General features: G+C 39.6%; 3 protein-coding genes across 3 annotated transcripts; 1 reads left to right on the forward strand and 2 right to left on the reverse strand.

Moving 5' to 3' along the window:
• Positions 1-1,991: 1,991 nt before the first annotated feature.
• Positions 1,992-8,229, forward strand: LOC148070360 (zinc finger protein Eos-like). The gene is made up of 8 exons (XM_087800423.1): positions 1,992-2,105; positions 2,813-2,870; positions 2,944-3,045; positions 3,191-3,445; positions 3,511-3,678; positions 3,747-3,896; positions 4,452-4,583; positions 5,593-8,229. The coding sequence occupies exons 2-8, from the start codon at positions 2,831-2,833 to the stop codon at positions 6,456-6,458; spliced, it is 1,713 nt and encodes a 570-aa protein (XP_087656549.1). The 5' UTR covers positions 1,992-2,105; positions 2,813-2,830; the 3' UTR covers positions 6,459-8,229.
• A 16-nt stretch (positions 8,230-8,245) lies between these two features.
• LOC148070361 (small ribosomal subunit protein eS26) lies at positions 8,246-9,588 on the reverse strand. The gene is made up of 4 exons (XM_087800424.1): positions 9,509-9,588; positions 8,644-8,821; positions 8,448-8,578; positions 8,246-8,336 (listed from the first exon to the last, which is right to left on the reverse strand). The coding sequence occupies exons 1-4, from the start codon at positions 9,509-9,511 to the stop codon at positions 8,298-8,300; spliced, it is 351 nt and encodes a 116-aa protein (XP_087656550.1). The 5' UTR covers positions 9,512-9,588; the 3' UTR covers positions 8,246-8,297.
• Positions 9,589-10,065: 477 nt separating this feature from the next.
• fkbp11 (FKBP prolyl isomerase 11) lies at positions 10,066-12,557 on the reverse strand. Its single transcript, XM_087800724.1, has 6 exons — positions 12,297-12,557; positions 12,152-12,214; positions 11,230-11,317; positions 11,113-11,146; positions 10,980-11,050; positions 10,066-10,318 (listed from the first exon to the last, which is right to left on the reverse strand). Exons 1-6 carry the CDS (start codon positions 12,393-12,395, stop codon positions 10,110-10,112), a joined length of 564 nt encoding a protein of 187 aa, XP_087656850.1. The 5' UTR covers positions 12,396-12,557; the 3' UTR covers positions 10,066-10,109.
• Positions 12,558-18,466: the final 5,909 nt, after the last annotated feature.

The following is an 18,466-nucleotide window of genomic DNA, read 5'->3' on the forward strand; positions in this document are numbered from 1 at the left end:
GTGTGTCTTAATACATGCATATTTGACAATAAAAGAACTTGAACTTCAAACTGGCCCCAGATTAATTATAGACAGTTATTGGTAGAAACCTGCCAAATGCAACCAAGCCAACTGCAAAATATAACGGTTCAGCTTAATTTAAAGTAGTCACATTTAAAGTCCTAGCAGACCACAGAAAATGAATCAATAGACCTATTGGCCTTAAGTTTGACTCATTAAAGTTAGTCATTGTTTAGAAAAAATAATATGATATAATACAATAATATTGGTCACTTCCATGCCATACATGAAATATGTTCATTTTTGATGTATGTATTGGTTTATTTGTAAATAAAAATCTTATTTTTCGATGTCGATCAATCTTAATCTCTCGTCAGAAGTCTTACCTAATGAAAATTGTGCATACAGTGTAGAGTAAATAACAAAGAAGGACTATTAATACAACGGTTTTAAAAAAGATAACAATTGCGAGCGTCGCTAAGGTGTTCCAAAAATTGCTGTCCTCTGCTGGAATCTCATTGATTACAGGTCTGGACTGCCAGAAAGTCTGCCCCTACACAGGAAAAACAGGTACAAAACGAATTACACACGTATATTTCAATAGGGTTTCTTTTTTGTATTCTAAAAGCAACAGAATGAAAATCTTTTCTGGAATGTTTTCTTCACCCACCATTTCTGTATCACTCTTTTAAAGAAGAACTCCACTCATTAGAAAGTGCTCATCTACATAGATGATACCAAAGCTATCACTTTTTTTTTCCGGTAACACTTGGTTGGGTTGGAATGTCGACACGGCCTCTTCGCAGCCATTGTTATGAGGATGCATTCACCTAAACAAGATTTAGGAAAGAAAACATCAAGAACATTCAAGACGATTGGAAGAGAGTGAATTGAAACACCACTTGACTTAAGCAGTGTTCCTGTTAAACTGAACTAAGGTTAACACTGGATAATGCACTTTAAATACACAGTACAATACTGTTCCTGATTCAGATTGAATTGACCAGTAACACTTTCTAGGGAAGACGTATACAATTCTAAATTATTTTCTGAACCAGCAGTCTAGCCTGTAACAAATACAAGTATTGGTGTATGTTTCAGAGCAGTGCTTCTCAAATAATAATAAAAATATGTATATATATTTATATATATATATATATATTTGTATGTTGGTATTTTTCCCCACACATATACAGTAGACAGACAGACAGACAGACAGACAGACAGACAGACAGACAGACAGACAGACAGACAGATAGATAGATAGATAGATAGATAGATAGATAGATAGATAGATAGATAGATAGATAGATAGATAGATAGATAGATAGATAGATAGATAGATAGATAGATAGATAGATAGATAGATAGATAGATAGATAGATAGATAGATAGATAGATAGATAGATAGATAGATAGATAGATAGATAGATAGATAGATAGATAGATAGATAGATAGATTAAAAACTACAAACATACAGGCATTGTGCTTAAAGGAAATGTATACTTTTAAATGAATGTATAGTTTGAATACAGTAATTTGAAAATATAAATATTGTATACATAAGTATAGTTAATAATTATTAGCAAATACAGTTTCTTAACTCTAGTTACTTCCCTAACTTATCAGAAAGGCTTAGGGTTCTTCTCTGCTCTTCTGGGATTCATCATTCAAACATAAAAATGATGATGTCTTATCTCGTATTTGCATGTAAAGAATGCTCAAGCAATTGCCATAAGAGATCCGGTTGTGAACTTTAATTTGAAGGGATTGTTCTGAAATGTTATGACATTTTAGATCCAGTAAAAATGGTTTCCTAGTACTCACCCTCTCTAGCTTGTGGAACGTTATAGTATAAGTATTTAAAAAAAAAACAATAAAATCCTACTTTAACACAGACCACATATATGTAGCTTTTTTTGATCAAAGGCTTTAACAAGTGAATGTTTCCAGCTTTGTTGCATCGCTCGTTGTTTTGCGTGCAGCAGTTCCACCGGAAACGCTCGGGACCTGCGAGGTGAGCGCCGCCGGTAGACGCCGCCGTCATAAACAGGCAGATGCAAAAACGGGAAAAACCTCACGCCAACGGACCTGACAGGGGCAGGTAATCGCCAATGAACCCAAGATAGCGGATACCCTTCCACGTGTGTTGAAGAGTCGACACTTTTTGAGGCGCTAAAACACCCGTTTCTTAAGCTTTAGCGAGGCTAACGAGTGGTTGCTAGCTCGGGTCAGTAGCAGTAAGGAGGCGGTGGCTGCCATAGCAACCGTCCAGAAACACTGTCGCTGCTAGCCTGCTAACATAGTTCGAGCTAAAGCACTTTCTAAATCCTGGCGCAGATTACGTTTTTGAAAATGAATGCCCGCTGCAACAGACGCGAAAAAAAACACGCACTGAGCAGCGTGGCTTTAATGTGAAGTGTTGGTAAAGTTAGCTAACGGTTATTGTTCACAAACACTAAATGCTAACATGATCTTAGCAGCCGAGGCCGACAAGTGTGCTGCTGGTAAACAACTGCTTTTGAACACGATAGTGAATGATGGAGATAAAGACTGCAATTCTTTTTTTTTTCGTCTGTTTTGGACGCCTCTGGATGAATCTGGCAAACTTAAAAAACCTGGTGGTCATGAGTGTGTGTCATGTGTCAGCTGAACTGGGGCTGCTAAGGTAGCTGACAAACTGTGTGAGCTCCATAGCTGCTGATGTGCAACATCCACACTTGAATTCAAGGTTCCTCTGTGATCTCCACACTGTTTCGTGTGCGTGCTGAAAGTCTGAAATGATTCATCAACTTTGACTTTTGTTTTCAGAGTTCAGCCTGAAGTAGTATGGATGTGGATGACGGTCATGGCCCATCATACGTATCAGGTGAGGCGGCATGTCAACCATTTCAAAACAAAGCTCAAAATGAGTAAAAAAGGCCGAACATGATCTATCTAAGGTGGAGACTCCTCGATGGAAAGGGAGTTTTCCGAAGTCCTCGGAGGTCCTACAGTGAGCACCCCGAACAGCAAGGACACGTCCCCTTGTCGCTCGCTCAGTGGTAAGTTCAACCTGAAAAAACTAGTTTGTTGACAAGTTAGAGGAAAACTGTGTTTACAAATTTGATACCTTAAACTTTGTCAAAATATGATTTGAAAAAGGATACTTTACAAAGTGTGTTAACGTCCATGCCTTTTCAATTCCAGCCAACTCGATCAAGGTGGAGTTGTACAGCGATGAGGATCCGGGTCGGAGCACCGAGGATGAACGAGGGGAGCGGGTTGAGGAAGGAGGTCCGGACCAGGTGACGGAGGCTCATGGCGGCTACAGGGAGCTCACCAATCCTGAGACCATACCGTCCGGAGCCACCAGACTACCCAACGGGAAGCTCAAGTGTGACATTTGTGGCATGATCTGCATCGGACCGAACGTTCTCATGGTTCACAAACGCAGCCATACAGGTAAGGTGCCTACGGAGAGTCAACAGAAAACATGACTTCTACACTCTTTTCTTTCCTCTCCACAGGTGAGCGACCTTTCCAGTGTAATCAGTGCGGTGCCTCCTTCACCCAAAAGGGTAATTTGCTCCGTCACATCAAGCTGCACTCAGGAGAGAAGCCCTTTAAATGCCCTTTTTGCAGCTATGCCTGTCGAAGACGGGACGCGCTCACTGGTCATCTTCGTACTCATGCAGGTAGATCATGACGTCCTTCAATGGAATGGAAAATATTGGATGTATACGTATTTTAATCCTTCCCCCAGTGTCGTCTCCAACTGTTGGAAAGCCTTATAAGTGCAGTTACTGTGGTCGGAGTTACAAGCAGCAGAGCACTTTAGAAGAGCATCGCGAACGCTGCCACAGCTACTTGCAGAGTCTGGAGTCAAAACATATAAACAGTGCTCCAAATTCTGGTAAGTGTTTTTTTTAATGCTATCAATAAAACATGTTGGAACCCTATCTACTTATTCCAGGGGCCCCGATTCTCTTCGTAATACGGACCAATTTCACCATGGTGTTTTTCTCCGGGAGCGACAGGATGGTTCAGCCTTGTATTTGAGTAAAATATCTCATGACTCATGTGGTAACCTGTGAAGATCCATTTTAAATCTGAGATTAACATGAAAAAAAAGAAGAAACGCCTTTTAGAGTTAATTTCTCCGGGATGTTCGGGGCATAAAGCTGACACGAATAACATTTAAATAATGTCAAATAAACATTGAAGGATTCAAGAGTGATTGTATAAGTTAAGGTGTTTATCTGAATAAGTGGATAAGGGGATCTTTTGTGGGTCTTTTCGGTGTTTATTCCTTGTCTTGTGTGCGCTTTCTTTTAATAAACATGCTTGACATGGCCCCTTTCAAATCGTTTACCAAAACAAATGAAATATACCATCCATGTTTGTAGCAGCACTTAACTAGTTAAAAAAAAACATGTTTTTAAATGCCAATATTCTTTCATTTTCAAAGGAGAGGACATGAGAGAGCTCGAGCTGATCCCAGACTCACTGCTGCCGCCCTCATCTGACAAGATGGCATTTATCGACCGGCTCGCCAACAGCATCACCAAACGTAAGAGATCCACGCCACAAAAGTTCATAGGTAAGTGAAAAAGAAAGTGAAAAATGTGCTCAAACAGTTGCCGTTGTATTATTTGAACCTTCTTGTGGTTTGTTGCTCATGACTTCATACAGGAATTACGTCTAGAAGAAAGTGACCAAAGGCAGTTTCAAACATGTCATCATGAACTGTAAACTGTGCGTCATAAGACTGGCATAGATGTATCTAAGGGTTTTAGTTTTCGTCATCGTACTTTAGTTTTAAATAAAGCTGCTTCATTGAAATTAAAAAAAATCTCAGTGACAAAAGTGACAGTGAATTCAACACGTAGGTGGGAAATTTAGTTTTAAAAGTCGATTTGGATTTCATCACCAACATACATCTGTTGTTGTCTCTACACAATAATCATATGTTACATTTTCATATATATTGGAAGTCGAGAGCTGTTTTTCTCTCTTGGATATAAACGTAATGAAGATGGGTCACTAAAATGTTACTCTTCTGCTTCACCAGCTTTGGTGAAGGACTCGAGTAAAGAGATGTTGTATTTGTGGATGAAATATTCAGCAGTATATAACGTTTACTTTAATGTTTGTGATGATTCATTTAAACAGTCGTGGATGTATATACAGCTATGTTCAGAATAATAGCAGTCCAACATGACTAACCAGATAAATCACTGTTTTTGGTATAAAACATAATAATAAATGGAAAATAATTTACCAGCAGGTGTAGTAAAGTCAGAGGAACCAACAGACCCAACTTTTAGTATTTTTTTCAGTTTATTTAGTAAATATTTGAGTTTGTAGTGAACACAGAAATATCACTTTTCCTTCATATTCTGCAGTAATTCAATATTGATACTTTTTTCTTTATGATTTGTTGTGCAATACCATGTGCAGCGTTCCTAATGAAAGAAAATAAAAAATATTATAAGGATTTTGAGCTTTAATCACTTTTTTAAAAACACTGCTATTATTTTGAACATAGCTGTATGTGTGCTGATGTTTCAGTGCTGGGATGTTAGAATGAATGAACGTCTTTATTCCAGGACAGAAGCACATGCGTCTTAACCTCGGAGATGCGCCGTACGAGCTCGGCACCAGCTTTAACAAGGATGGAGAAATGCATTCTGGGGACATGGAGGTCCCGCACTTTCCTAGTCTGGCTGGAGAATACGCAGGGGTAGCGGGTACGGGAGGAGGCCAGGTGCCAGACTCGGTAAGGCCATTGCACATCCCCACGACTCTTCCCTCGTATTTATCGGAACTCAGGCCGGGCCACGGTGCCGCTCACACGCCCGTGGCTCTCGGGCCCCGGCTGGACTGCACGGGGACCGGAGCCGCTGGTGTGGGCGGGAGAGAGGCGGCCGAAGGTCACGAAGACCTGCCGGTGGGTCGCTGTCACGTCCCCTCTCCCAGCAACGGTTGTCAGGATTCCACGGACACTGAGAGCATGCCAGACGAGCCGTGCAACAGCACCGCTCCGCCTTCTACCATCCACAACAATGGCCATCATGTCCCTCACTCCAACAACCATCATCCGGCTCAGTCCGGACACCACCGGAGCAGAGACAGGCACAGCCCCGGACACGCCAAAGAGAGGGAGGCGGAGAGGGAGGGCGGAGGTCACGCCGCGGGTCACCAGCCCGCGTTCGCTTTAACGCCGACGTCTCCTTCGGCGCCCTCCTCCACGTCGAGAGAGGCCTTGCGGGTGGTCGACGGCGAGGGGCGCGTCGTCCGCAGCTTCAGATGCGATCACTGTCGCGTGCTTTTCCTGGATCACGTCATGTTCACCATCCACATGGGCTGCCACGGCTTCAGGCAGCCGTTCGAGTGCAACATCTGTGGCTTCAGGAGTCAGGACCGCTACGAATTCTCCTCGCACATTGTCCGTGGAGAACACATCTTCGACTGAGGACACTGAGGTGGTGTTACACTGAAGACTGGGTTTGGTCTGCACTGAGGCTACTAGCGAGGACCAGAAACCTGACAATTGAAGTGTTCTCTCCATTCATGGCCCTGATTATTTTAATGCACTTTAAATCAATTCTATATATTTCATATTATAAATGCACTTTGAATCCTTGTATCAATATTCTCCTGACGGCGGGCCGATACACCTTTTTATTCTCAGATGTGCCTTGCTCCCAAATTTAGGAGTCCAACATGCACAACTCGCACATCAAGTAAGACCGAAGCCCACAATCGGATCATTAAAGTGTTTTTTTTGTAACCGTCCTTTCCTCCCAAAGTTTATATAAAAGTTTTACAAATTGAAGTGCAGACCAAACTCAACAAACAAGTCCCACATCAAGAGATGTGATGGTCGCCTGTGAATTAGAAATGTATCTTCTGTGAGACTAAGCTTTTGAAAGTAATTTAAGTAAGATAATAATGAAGGCCTTTATGTGGATGAATGAATGAAAGTATGACATGGATGTTTCTCTGCTTTTGTTGCACTGATACCTGCCAGAGTATTCCTATTATATTAAACTATTTTGTAGAATATGTTGGCCTGCACATTTCTCTCCAATGGTGAGGAAAAAAAAGAGATAAAGCACCACTGCCACTGGATTGTGCTCATAAGTCTATAATTAGATTGTGGCTTAGTTATTTTGTGCTGTGCCTTTCTTCGCCCTGATGATCTGGTTGACACGATTACCAAATACATCTCAAACAAATTTGTCATATCAATTTGTACTAACACACATACAGATCATTTGAGGGGTCTTTAGTCAAGAGTGGATCTGTTTATCCATTAGAGATTTGACACGCTGCTGTACTTTTGTTGTGGAATTGTTTCCTGGAAATTGTGAATGTGGTTTTTGTTTTTTGAAATAATTTCAGCTTTTTGCCTGTTACAACTTGAAAACAATTAGGTTTGGTAAGTGGGAATGTTACCACGAATATTAGTTACCTCTTCCTCCTAAATTCCTTCCATAGTTCTGCGTAGACTTCAAGAACGCACCAAAATGCTAATATTTCGCAACCCTGTTACATGCATTACTGCAGTCTTAAAATGTGAGTATTTTCTATGATTTGTGGTTGATTTCCAACCAAATATAAAACCCAAAGAGCCATGGTTTGTTATGGTTAAACAGCTCGTCACTAAATTTAAGAGGAAACATTTATAAGTTGAGGAATATTCGGTTCCTTGTAAACTAAAGCACTTTTGACATTTAACGAAATGAATCTTACGATGCACTTTCATACTTTAGTTTTATTAAACTGAAACACAAATGTCATTTAAAACCTCAAAACACTAGCCGAAGGACTGAGAAGTGAACCACTTCTAGCCAAAGAACATGTGAAGTACTGAGACACCAACATAAGTTCGGGCCTTTGCTGTGGAACCCCAGTGGTGACGTTATTTGTGTAGTGCTACACTGGCCTGATGTGCTTCTGATGCATGTGGTACAAGTTTCTGCTCTTCAACCTTTATACCTGAAAGCTTACCATTTACCAAATGTTTCTCGCAGCACTTTGTGGGTCCCGAGCCCTTCTAGATGTAATTTAAGTAGCCGTCTAGTCTTTCTCCATGTGTTCTGTAATTCTATATTTGCATATTTTAACATGAAATGGCTTCAAGTTTTGTTATTCAAGACGGTCTTTAAGATATTATTTTGAGGTGAAGTCCTAATTATGTTCGTCAATCTATCCTCTGTAAAGATGGTTTTATTAAAAACGAATTAACACCTTGAATGAAGTTTGTCAAGTCTTTATTTTCTTATGAACAGCATAATCAGATTCTGCTTCACATGGGCTTGGGAGGAGCTCTGGGGGCACCAGCCTGCTATAAAACAAAAAGAAAGCAACAACTTTAGAACACTGACATATGCAACCAACACTTGTACCTGGACCTAAAAGAAAATCCTTCGTCATCAAGACTCCAGCAGTAACTCACCGCGGGCCTGAATCTGGGTGGTGGGGTACGGTCTTTCCGGGCCTCACAGGAGCGGTTCCTCACCACTTTACTGTGGATGGCACAGCTGACACAGTAGTGCAGCTTCACGTAGAGCTTGGGTAGAACGTAGGCTGCGAGTAAAAAAAACACAGATGAGCATACTACACCCGAAGAAACAGATCGAGTCGGGGCTCACAGTCAAAGACGCTGGCCTCAGAGATGTCTCTCACGGCAGCAGCCTCCACGATGTTCCTGATCACAAACTTCTTGATGGCCTTGTCTTTAGGGACACAACGGGCACAGTTGGTGCAGCGGATTGGCTGCACATGGCCACGGCCTTTCTTGGCACGGCCGTTGTTCCTCCTTTTCTTGGTCTGAAAATGAAAAGTTCAGTTTTAAAATTGATAAAAGCAAATCTGAACATCCCACCATAAACCCAGGATCCACTGGTCAACCATAATTATAATAACTTAGAAATAATTGTAAAACTGTTTAAAATAACGCTGCGAACAATCTATGATTCATGTCAATGTATTGAAATGTAACGTCATAGATTCATAGCATCTCAAACAGACCACAGCCTGACAGAACACGTTGACACTACATTATACACGGTATATTATACTCCTAAGGAAACTCAAACTCACAACTTGTCAATAAACCTCGACTCAATTCCATAAAATAAACATGACAATGCTCATTACTATTTGCTCCAAAATACGACCACACATCTGTAAACTAGTGAAACGCATCAGTAAAAGAAACACGCATGGGTCGCATGTACTATTCATTTGTAATATTTTACGTGTTTTTAAACACTTCATGTTAACGGGTTTCTTCTCGCTCGAACACATGCATGCTAGCTTTTAGGATGCTAACCGCTAGCATAAGGCCCAGACTCAGTTTATCTCCCTCTTAAGGCTTAACTAACCCCTATATTGCATTGTCTGGTTGAGTGTTACACTTTCAACTCCATAAAACGACGAACAGTACCGCCGCAATCGTAGAAAATGCAAGTTTATTTTGACTTCGACCGTCGGCCACCATTGTGGCGAACTCACCATGTTGCACGGGAAGCTGGAAAGAGGACCGGAAGAGGAGTTGACGAAAGAAGTACCGTATTTCCGCTCCGCCCTAACCTTTATTGAATAAGAGATTTAAGACGTGAAAAATCCTGTTGCTGATAAAAATCTAAATGATTAAAGAAAAAAACGTATGAAAATAAATGTTTCAATTTCAGTTTCAAGTTTAAATGTGAAGTTTTATCACAGAAGCGAACTTTAACGCGGAGGGATATGCGTGTAAACAGGCTGACTCGCTACCCGGTTCATGATCCATTGGAATTGAAATAGTGTCCAATAAATAACGTTTATAATTATTGTAATACAATTTAAAACGGCATATTATGGCCAATAAATGTAACAATACTTATGTTTTATAACGTTAATTTTTTATGTTTGTAAGCTATGGTATAGAGAACATTTTTTATTGTTAATACCTTAAAGAATACCTTCTTTTTAATCAGACTCCTTAACATTATCATGTCTCATCATTCACACATTGGCTGTAACTTGTGATCTGAATATGTACCAAAAACACGAATAAATGACATTTCAAAAAACAATTTTTTATTTAAATATTTCTTTTTATTCTGATTTGTTCTTATTTCTTCTTGCTCTTCTTGTCCTTCTGCTTCTTTTTGCTGGGCTTCTGGTAGTTGGCCTTGTTGTAGAGGTACAAGCCCACCAGGCCCAGAAGGGTGGGCACCAGCGCCAGACACACCAACGGTAGCACGTCGTTCGCAATCTTCTGCCACGGCGTCTGCTGCGTCAGCGAGATCACCTCCACCTCGAACTCCAGCGCCGCATCACCTGAGGACGAGTAAGTTCTCATCAGCATCGTCGTGCAACCATGTTGTTGAACAATCAAAGATCTTTTCTTTTCAAATAAAAACTTTCTAAAACATATTCATGATTTCTGAAGAGATGTTTTGGTTTTATATTCTTGAAGCAATTCCGTTATTTAGTCAACTAGTCTATCCTTTCTATACTATTCTAAAGACAGATGAAACATTTCAGTCTAAATATATAATATAATAATACATGTATTTATTGACTAGACTAGATGATAACAAATTGAAACATTGTCCAGTAGATGGCCCTCTCTGCTCTTTAATCTTTCAATATCAATCACATCTGAGTTTTTAAAACAAGGACACTTTATGATTAAGCACCTCTTGTGATCAAGTATTTGGTTCACGTTAAATTATTAAAATAATGTATATATTTTAAGCCAATTAAAGTAAGTAAGTAAGTAAGTCATTTTTATTTATATAGCGCTTTTCCAGACCAGGGTCACAAAGCGCTTAAACAACCAAAACAATATTCAATAAAGTATAAACTTTAAAGATCAAGATAAAACTGATAACATAACATAACAATCTTGTTAGCTGCAAAAAATAAATACTTGCCCAGATCTTGAGTTGGAAATAATAATTGTACTATGTAATATGCATGAATAATTGTTGTATACCTGGAATGGTGGGTGGATATCCCTTCTTTCCATATGCCAGGTGTGATGGGATGGTGGCTTTGATTTTCTGCCTGTAAGTAACAAGGAGGTGTAAATTTGATGAATGCTTTTCTAACAAACATGTCGGACTCACCCTTCGCACACACCGATCAAGCTTTGTTCCAGACCTGAACGACACAATGAGAATAAATGTTATTACTCTTAATTGATACTTTATGAACTTTGCAAGAGTGAGGGGTTAGAACTTCACCGGCGATGACGGTCCTCTTGCCGAGCTCCACCATCAGAGGGTCACGAGAAAGAGACGTGTCGATAACTTGTCCGTCCATCAATTTACCCTGGTGGAATGAAAACAAACCATGTCAACACCTTGAACTGCAGTGGAAAAAAAACAAGTCAGTGAAATTTGAAACGATATACTTTTATCTTATCTGCCATTGGCAAAAAAAAAGAGTTCAAGGTTCAAACCAGTGAAATTGAAAGCTGTCACCGACCTCACTTATTATTCTACCTATTACTATATATATATATATATTTGGTTTTATTATGTTATTATTATATTATATTATTATTATTATTTATTATTATTAGAAATAAAGTTCTACCTTATTATGGCTCATTTGTATCTCAATTCAACTATTGATAAACAAAAAAAAAAAATTAAGTGGGAAACATTGAGATTAATTTAACAACACAATTACATGTAGCTGGACTAACTGCACGACATTAAGATTTAAATGAATCATATATATATAATATCAGGTGAAAATTGAATTGTACATCTAGCCAGGACGACATGTATATGGATGCATGTGTGATCCTTATGGTGAGTGAAGTCAACAAAAAGGTAAAAGCAATCCACGTGTTTGAGTGAATTGTGACGTCATCAATACTCTTAAAATCATCAGCTTCATCTGAGACTAAAAACAAGTTGTTTTCATTTTAACTGCACGATGATCAGTCGATGAATCCTTCCTGTGGTTTAACCGTTACTTTTTGAGAGGAAATGTTCAATACATAACATGTTGCTGCCTTGCATGAAGTGTTGCACAAACTGTTGACGTGTTCATAACACACACTCAAAAAGAGGTCTTCACAGATGTGTCCAGGTGTGTGTGTGTGTGTGTGTGCCACGGCGGCAGCACAAAAAAAAAGGCTCGTGTTCTTCTCACCGTGTAGTGGATCTGCAGCGTGTCCCCCATCGTAGAAAGTCTGGAGCAAGTTTCGGGCTTGACCTGTGTGTGGCCCCCGGTAGAAGCGTCAGAGTCATGGCCAGGTTCTGCTGCTTAAAAAATATATGCACACGGTTTCACTCACCAGAACCTCGACCTGGACCTCCTCCACCGAACTTTCCTGAGCCAGCACCGCCATGAAGCAGAAGAGCAGCAGCAGCAGGAGCGAGAAGAAGGTCTTCATCTTGGATCAGAGGCTCGAGTGCAGAGGTGGCTCCAGCAGTGCTGATGTGTATATCAGTGGTGAGCAAACACTGACGCTGACCCGACGACACCTGGCTCGCTGGGACACGGCAGCCCGTCAAACATTCCGACAGCAGCGCATCATGAGGCCGTGGAGTAGCAGCGGCGCGTTTTGGCCGCTAGGGGGAGCTGCAGGGGAACCGGCCCACTCCCCCCTGACGTCATTGAAAAAGAACGCCACGTCTGCGAGTCAGAACGTCCAGAATTTAAAGCGACCATAACACCGTTCACGTTTAATGCAGTCATCATAAAAAAATACAAATCAGGTTATGAAATAACATGTACTTCATTATCATGTTATAAAGTGATGTTCATGTTATCATGAAACAACATGATACTTCATTATCATGTTATAAAGTGATGTTCATGTTATCATGAAACAACATGATACTTCATTATCATGTTATAAAGTGATGTTCATGTTATCATGAAAAAACATGATACTTCAGTTTCATGTTATAAAGTGATGTTCATGTTATCATGAAACAACATGATACTTCATTATCATGTTATAAAGTGATGTTCATGTTATCACGAAACAGCATAATACTTCAGTTTCATGTTATAAAGTGATGTTCATGTTATCATGAAACAACATGTTACTTCATTATCATGTTATAAAGTGATGTTCATGTTATCATGAAACAACATGTTACTTCATTATTATGTTATAAAGTGATGTTCATGTTATCATGAAATAACACAATACTTCATTATCATGTTATAAAGTGATGTTCATGTTATCACGAAACAACATGTTACTTCATTATCATGTTATAAAGTGATGTTCATGTTATCATGAAATAACACGATACTTCATTATTATGTTATAAAGTGATGTTCATGTTATCATGAAACAACATGATACTTCATTATCATGTTATAAAGTGATGTTCATGTTATCATGAAATAACACGATACTTCATTATTATGTTATAAAGTGATGTTCATGTTATCACGAAACAACATGTTACTTCATTATCATGTTATAAAGTGATGTTCATGTTATCATGAAACAACATGATACTTCATTATCATGTTATAAAGTGATGTTCATGTTATCATGAAATAACACGATACTTCATTATTATGTTATAAAGTGATGTTCATGTTATCACGAAACAACATGTTACTTCATTATCATGTTATAAAGTGATGTTCATGTTATCATGAAATAACACGATACTTCATTATTATGTTATAAAGTGATGTTCATGTTATCATGAAACAACATGATACTTCATTATCATGTTATAAAGTGATGTTCATGTTATCATGAAATAACACGATACTTCATTATCATGTTATAAAGTGATGTTCATGTTATCATGAAATAACACGATACTTCATTATAATGTTATAAAGTGATGTTCAGGTTATCATTAAATAACATGATACTACAGTATCATGAAATAACGTGAAACCTCAGTATCATAAAATATCGTGATAATTCAGTATCTTGAGGTAACGTGATACTTTAGTATGTTAAAATAAAGTTATAATTCCCTCTACTCTCTCCACATCTCAGAGCTATGGAGAAAGGACTTGTGCTTCTAATCTTTGAACACTAGATGGTGCCAGAAATTAGTTCGAATTAAACCGAGAGAGATTTTAGATTTATACGATCTTTAGATAATTGGATTCATTTAATATAAGAAAAAACAAATACAAAGTAAAATCCTCGTATAAAGTAGCAATAATCATAAACCGGTCCAATTGTTGAACCTGTCAAAAATCCACAACGTGTTTTGACCTCAAATCTTGTCCAAAAATCTCGAGGCAGCCATGTGACGTTCCTCTGAGTCTTCAAGGAACGTACAAGAGTCAGGTGATTCCGTTTCCTAACATGCCTTAAGGCGAAGCACTTTCCTCTTCTCTCTGCGACCATTTACATGGATCTCACAAAGAGGCTTTTCTGCCTCTTCAGCACTCGCTCCTGTCCCTTTTTAAAATACCGTTTCCATAGAAACAGTTGGGGACAGCTCTGAAGGATCACTTTTCGATGATTGTTCATGGATGAATTTTAAACTTTTGAACAACGTTTAATGAACTTAAATCAATGTGCATAAAATAATAATAAATCAATAAATCTAAAAAATGACAACCCTTTAAAGGGAAGCTGCCCTTGAGCAAGCTCGCATGAACCACAACTTTGTATTCCTTGAATAGAAAGGAGATATAGAAATGTAGTTCAACAGGACTGTAGACTTTGTCATGTCTAATGATGTTTGATTTGTGTTGGTGGTCCCTGCAATTGTCAGTAGCAGACCGGGGCCTGTCGGGTCTGGTCTTCATCGGTGTAATCTGACGGAGCAGACGGAGGGAGTTTTTGTAAAAGGTCCAGGAGATCAGAAAAAGTATTAATTGTTGACCCCTATCCAGTGACGCTTCACAATCATAGTTTTTAACTCGTATTCCTCAGTGTCTAAACCCTGCAGTGGTGACATCACACACACGGACAAACAGTATATTGGTCGCCGGTCCTGTGAAGCATCAGTAACTCAGTCGATGAATGCCACTGCTTCGACGAGCTCCCGGAGAGAGACAACTATGGCCAACATCCCTCCGGCCTGCAGCCCAGCCATCGCACGGTCAGAGCCCAGCAGGGAAGTGGCTCAGTCTGGACCATAACGGTGGGTCATATACTGCCCCCAGGAGAGATGCTGCTGAAAAGTAGGTCTGGACCACAAAAGCCTCCACTTCATTACACACGAATGATCAAGCCTGCGTTTCAAAGCCGACATGAGCGTGTCGGGAATTCCTAATATTCCTGATTATCTGCAGTGACTCTACATTAACAAAATCCAGCACAAATGCAATACGTGTGTTCTTGATATTTCCTCTCCAGATCATTAGGATGGCATCTAGGAAACACCCGAGCCGTCGTCTTTGATGCAGGCCTCATTTCTGATGCTTGAATCTGTTTTGTGGGTCAGAAACCATATGAATATCTTGTGGTTCACAGAATTATAATGCGACAGGATTTATTTAACATTAGAACACGTGGGTCAAACGAAAGAAAACCATTCCGCCATGCCAACGTTATATTATAGGTTAGGTTAGGTAGAACTTTATTGATCCCTCAGGAGGTCTCCTTCGGGAAATTGCTTTTTTTTTCCAATAGCCACAGCAAATACAGCAATTTTTCATCAAAAATAAATCAAAATAAAATAAGAACAAGAACAAAGAGAAATAAAGAGAAAGAACAAGATGATACAATCTAAGTCTAAAGATAAAGAACATAGATCAAAGAAAAATAACAGAGACAAAGGATACAAAAGATTAACATAGAATATAATTTAATTTCACTCCACTCCTGCCCCCAAACTAACTAATTTAATAGCCCGAGGAATCTGCCAGAACTTTACATATGCCAGTGTTTCAAATTAGACAAGAAAAGGAATGACGACAATTTTAGACACTATTTTGAAAGTGTCTTTGAAATGTTTTTTTGCGATGTTAGGACCTAAGTGAGCCCGGCTGGCCGGACCAGAGCGGGGTTCGAGTCACCACACCCTGTAAAGAAACAGAGAGGAGAAGCCGAAGAGAGAGGAAGGGGAAGAATCACAAACCCTGAAATGTGCGTTTGCAACATGAGGGAAGTCGTGTGTTGACTGTAAGATAACATTAGATCCTGCTTCTCTGCGCTCGTGTCACTGGATATTTATCAGGTCAGTCCTCTTGTGGCTGTGAAAATGTTTGACACGCCTTCACCAGCGAAGGTGCTCGACGTGAGAGACGACACACATCCAAGTACATTGGATAGAACATACTCACACATATGATTATTGGAGTAATGTTTCGCTCACATGGAGATCACATACATCTCCAGAGACAGACACTGACCCAATTGATCTGTTTGAAGATAAGAGTTTTGTTTGTCTGAATACATGAGGATGACTCACAGCTTTGATGTAACAAAGCATTTCCTGCAAACACTTCCAAACATAAACAGCTTTTCTATCACTTGCTTCTGGTCCAACACTCTTCTCAACGCCAACATACAATCTGTGAGGAAAACCTGGAAGCAGCACAGACGGAGATTTTAGATGAAGCTGCCCCCAATAAATTCTCCATCTTTATTCTTTGATGTCTCTATAATCCCTCACATGCCTTTTCTATATTCAGCTTTGAAGCTACCAAAGATAATCTTCTATTCTCCACCATAGCAAAATGGGTTGCAGTGATTGGATTCTGCCTTCGACTTCCCACAGACCGGCATACAGAGACTTGCATGTTCCACATTTATTTTTTGATGCTCACAATACTATGTCACACGTCACACTGGGTTTTGAAGGCTCACGTTAAACCTTGATGAAGCAGGTTTCTATCTTGCAAAGGTATTTGATTATCCTGGGTCTGCCACAGGGTTTCCCCTCACAAATGGACTGGACTCATTTCTCACCCTTAAAGACCATTGCTGTGTCTCAAATCGCATACTAGCGTACTCAAAGTTAGTATTTTTAGTGCGTAAGTGCGTCTCAATTCTTAGCATGCGGAATTTAGTGTGCCGTGCACACTTAATTGGCGTACTAAAACGCCCACAAAACTGAGTATGGTTCGATGAACACTAACCACCCTAAATCCATCTTAATGACGTTTTAAACGGAAGTTACGTCATATATATGCATATATATTCATATACGTACAGGTGCATTTTCAGCAGCAGTAGAAGGATGAGACGTCTTCGGTGCTGATACCAGCTTAAATATCTTGTATCTCGAATATTTAGATTCTCGTATTTTTTCTTTATTTCTTTTTCCAAACTTGCAAAACGTGCTGCCAGCAGATGGCGATAGCGTTCAAACAGCTGGTTGAAACCATCGTTAAATAGAAGTAGAAGAAGAAGCTGTCGCGTAATTTCCAGTTAGTGTGTAGCAGCAGAGTTTGATTTGAGACATACTATCTGTGGAGAATTTGCGTACTAGTTAGTATGTACACTAAACTGATGCATACTAACTTCTAGTATACTAAGAGAAGTATGTGATTTGAGACACAGCACAGGGCTCTCAGCTGGCCTGGGAACTTTAAACGGATGGAATGTAGTATGGATGGATGGATGATGGATAGATGATGGATGGAGAGATGAATGGACAGATTGATTGATGGATTCATGGATTGATTGATGGATGGATGGATGATAAATTAATGATGAATGGATGGATAAATGATGGATGAGCAGATGGATAGATGATGAATGATTGACAGGTGTATGATCAATGACGGATAAGTGTATGGATCAATGAATGGATAGATGATGGATCAATGCATGGATAGATGGATGGATGGATGGATGGATGGACGGATGGATGGATGGATAGATTGATAGATGCATGGATGGATGGATGATGAATGAATGATGAATGGATGTATAGAAGGATTAATGGGTGGATGATGGATGAATGCATGGATAGATGGATGGATGGATGGATGGATAGATTGATGGATAAATAGATTGATAAATAGATTGATAGATGCATGGATGGATGGATGATGGTGGATGATAGATGAATGATGAATGGATGTATAGAAGGATGAATGGGTGGATGATGGATGAATGCATGGATAGATTGATGGATGGGTGGGTGGATAGAATGATGGATGTATAGAAGGGTGGATGGATAAATAGATTAAAAGATACATGGATGGATGGATGACAGATGGATGGGTGTCGAAAGATTAATGACAGACAGATGAATGGATGTATAAATGATGGATGAGTGGATGAATGGCTGATGAGTGGGTGGATAATTGATGGGTGAATGGATGAACAGATGGATAGCTGGCTTGATGGATGTAAACACTTAAATTAAAAAATGATCTCAAACCCTGTCCATTAAAGCGCTTTGTCTTTCTGGAGATTACATCTTGTTTACCATAACACCCACACCCACTCTGCTCAAGCTTCAAGTTTCCACCTCTAAGGGACTTGTTGTATAAACAGAGCGGGGTGTGATTACAGCTGGCTGGAGGAGGAATGAAGACCATTATTACGACATAATTTACTTCACT

The sequence above is a fragment of the Callionymus lyra genome, chromosome 10 (assembly GCF_982586985.1).
Source record: "Callionymus lyra chromosome 10, fCalLyr1.hap1.1, whole genome shotgun sequence".
In the NCBI taxonomy this organism is placed as follows: domain Eukaryota; kingdom Metazoa; phylum Chordata; class Actinopteri; order Syngnathiformes; family Callionymidae; genus Callionymus; species Callionymus lyra.

Bases quoted from the DNA above. Each gene is read 5' to 3' on its own strand.
- LOC148070360 (XM_087800423.1), top strand. From the start codon at position 2,831: ATGGATGTGGATGACGGTCATGGCCCATCATACGTATCAG. The intron at 2,871-2,943 runs GTGAGGCGGCAT...GATCTATCTAAG, and splicing joins TGGCCCATCATACGTATCAG to GTGGAGACTCCTCGATGGAA. The intron at 4,584-5,592 runs GTAAGTGAAAAA...TCTTTATTCCAG, and splicing joins CACGCCACAAAAGTTCATAG to GACAGAAGCACATGCGTCTT.
- LOC148070361 (XM_087800424.1), bottom strand. The intron at 8,579-8,643 runs GTGAGCCCCGAC...TTTTACTCGCAG, and splicing joins TGAGGCCAGCGTCTTTGACT to CCTACGTTCTACCCAAGCTC. The intron at 8,337-8,447 runs GTGAGTTACTGC...TTTGTTTTATAG, and splicing joins CACCCAGATTCAGGCCCGCG to CAGGCTGGTGCCCCCAGAGC.
- fkbp11 (XM_087800724.1), bottom strand. From the start codon at position 12,395: ATGAAGACCTTCTTCTCGCTCCTGCTGCTGCTGCTCTTCTGCTTCATG. The intron at 12,215-12,296 runs GTGAGTGAAACC...GGCCACACACAG, and splicing joins AGGTCCAGGTCGAGGTTCTG to GTCAAGCCCGAAACTTGCTC. The intron at 10,319-10,979 runs GTATACAACAAT...ACTCGTCCTCAG, and splicing joins ATATCCACCCACCATTCCAG to GTGATGCGGCGCTGGAGTTC.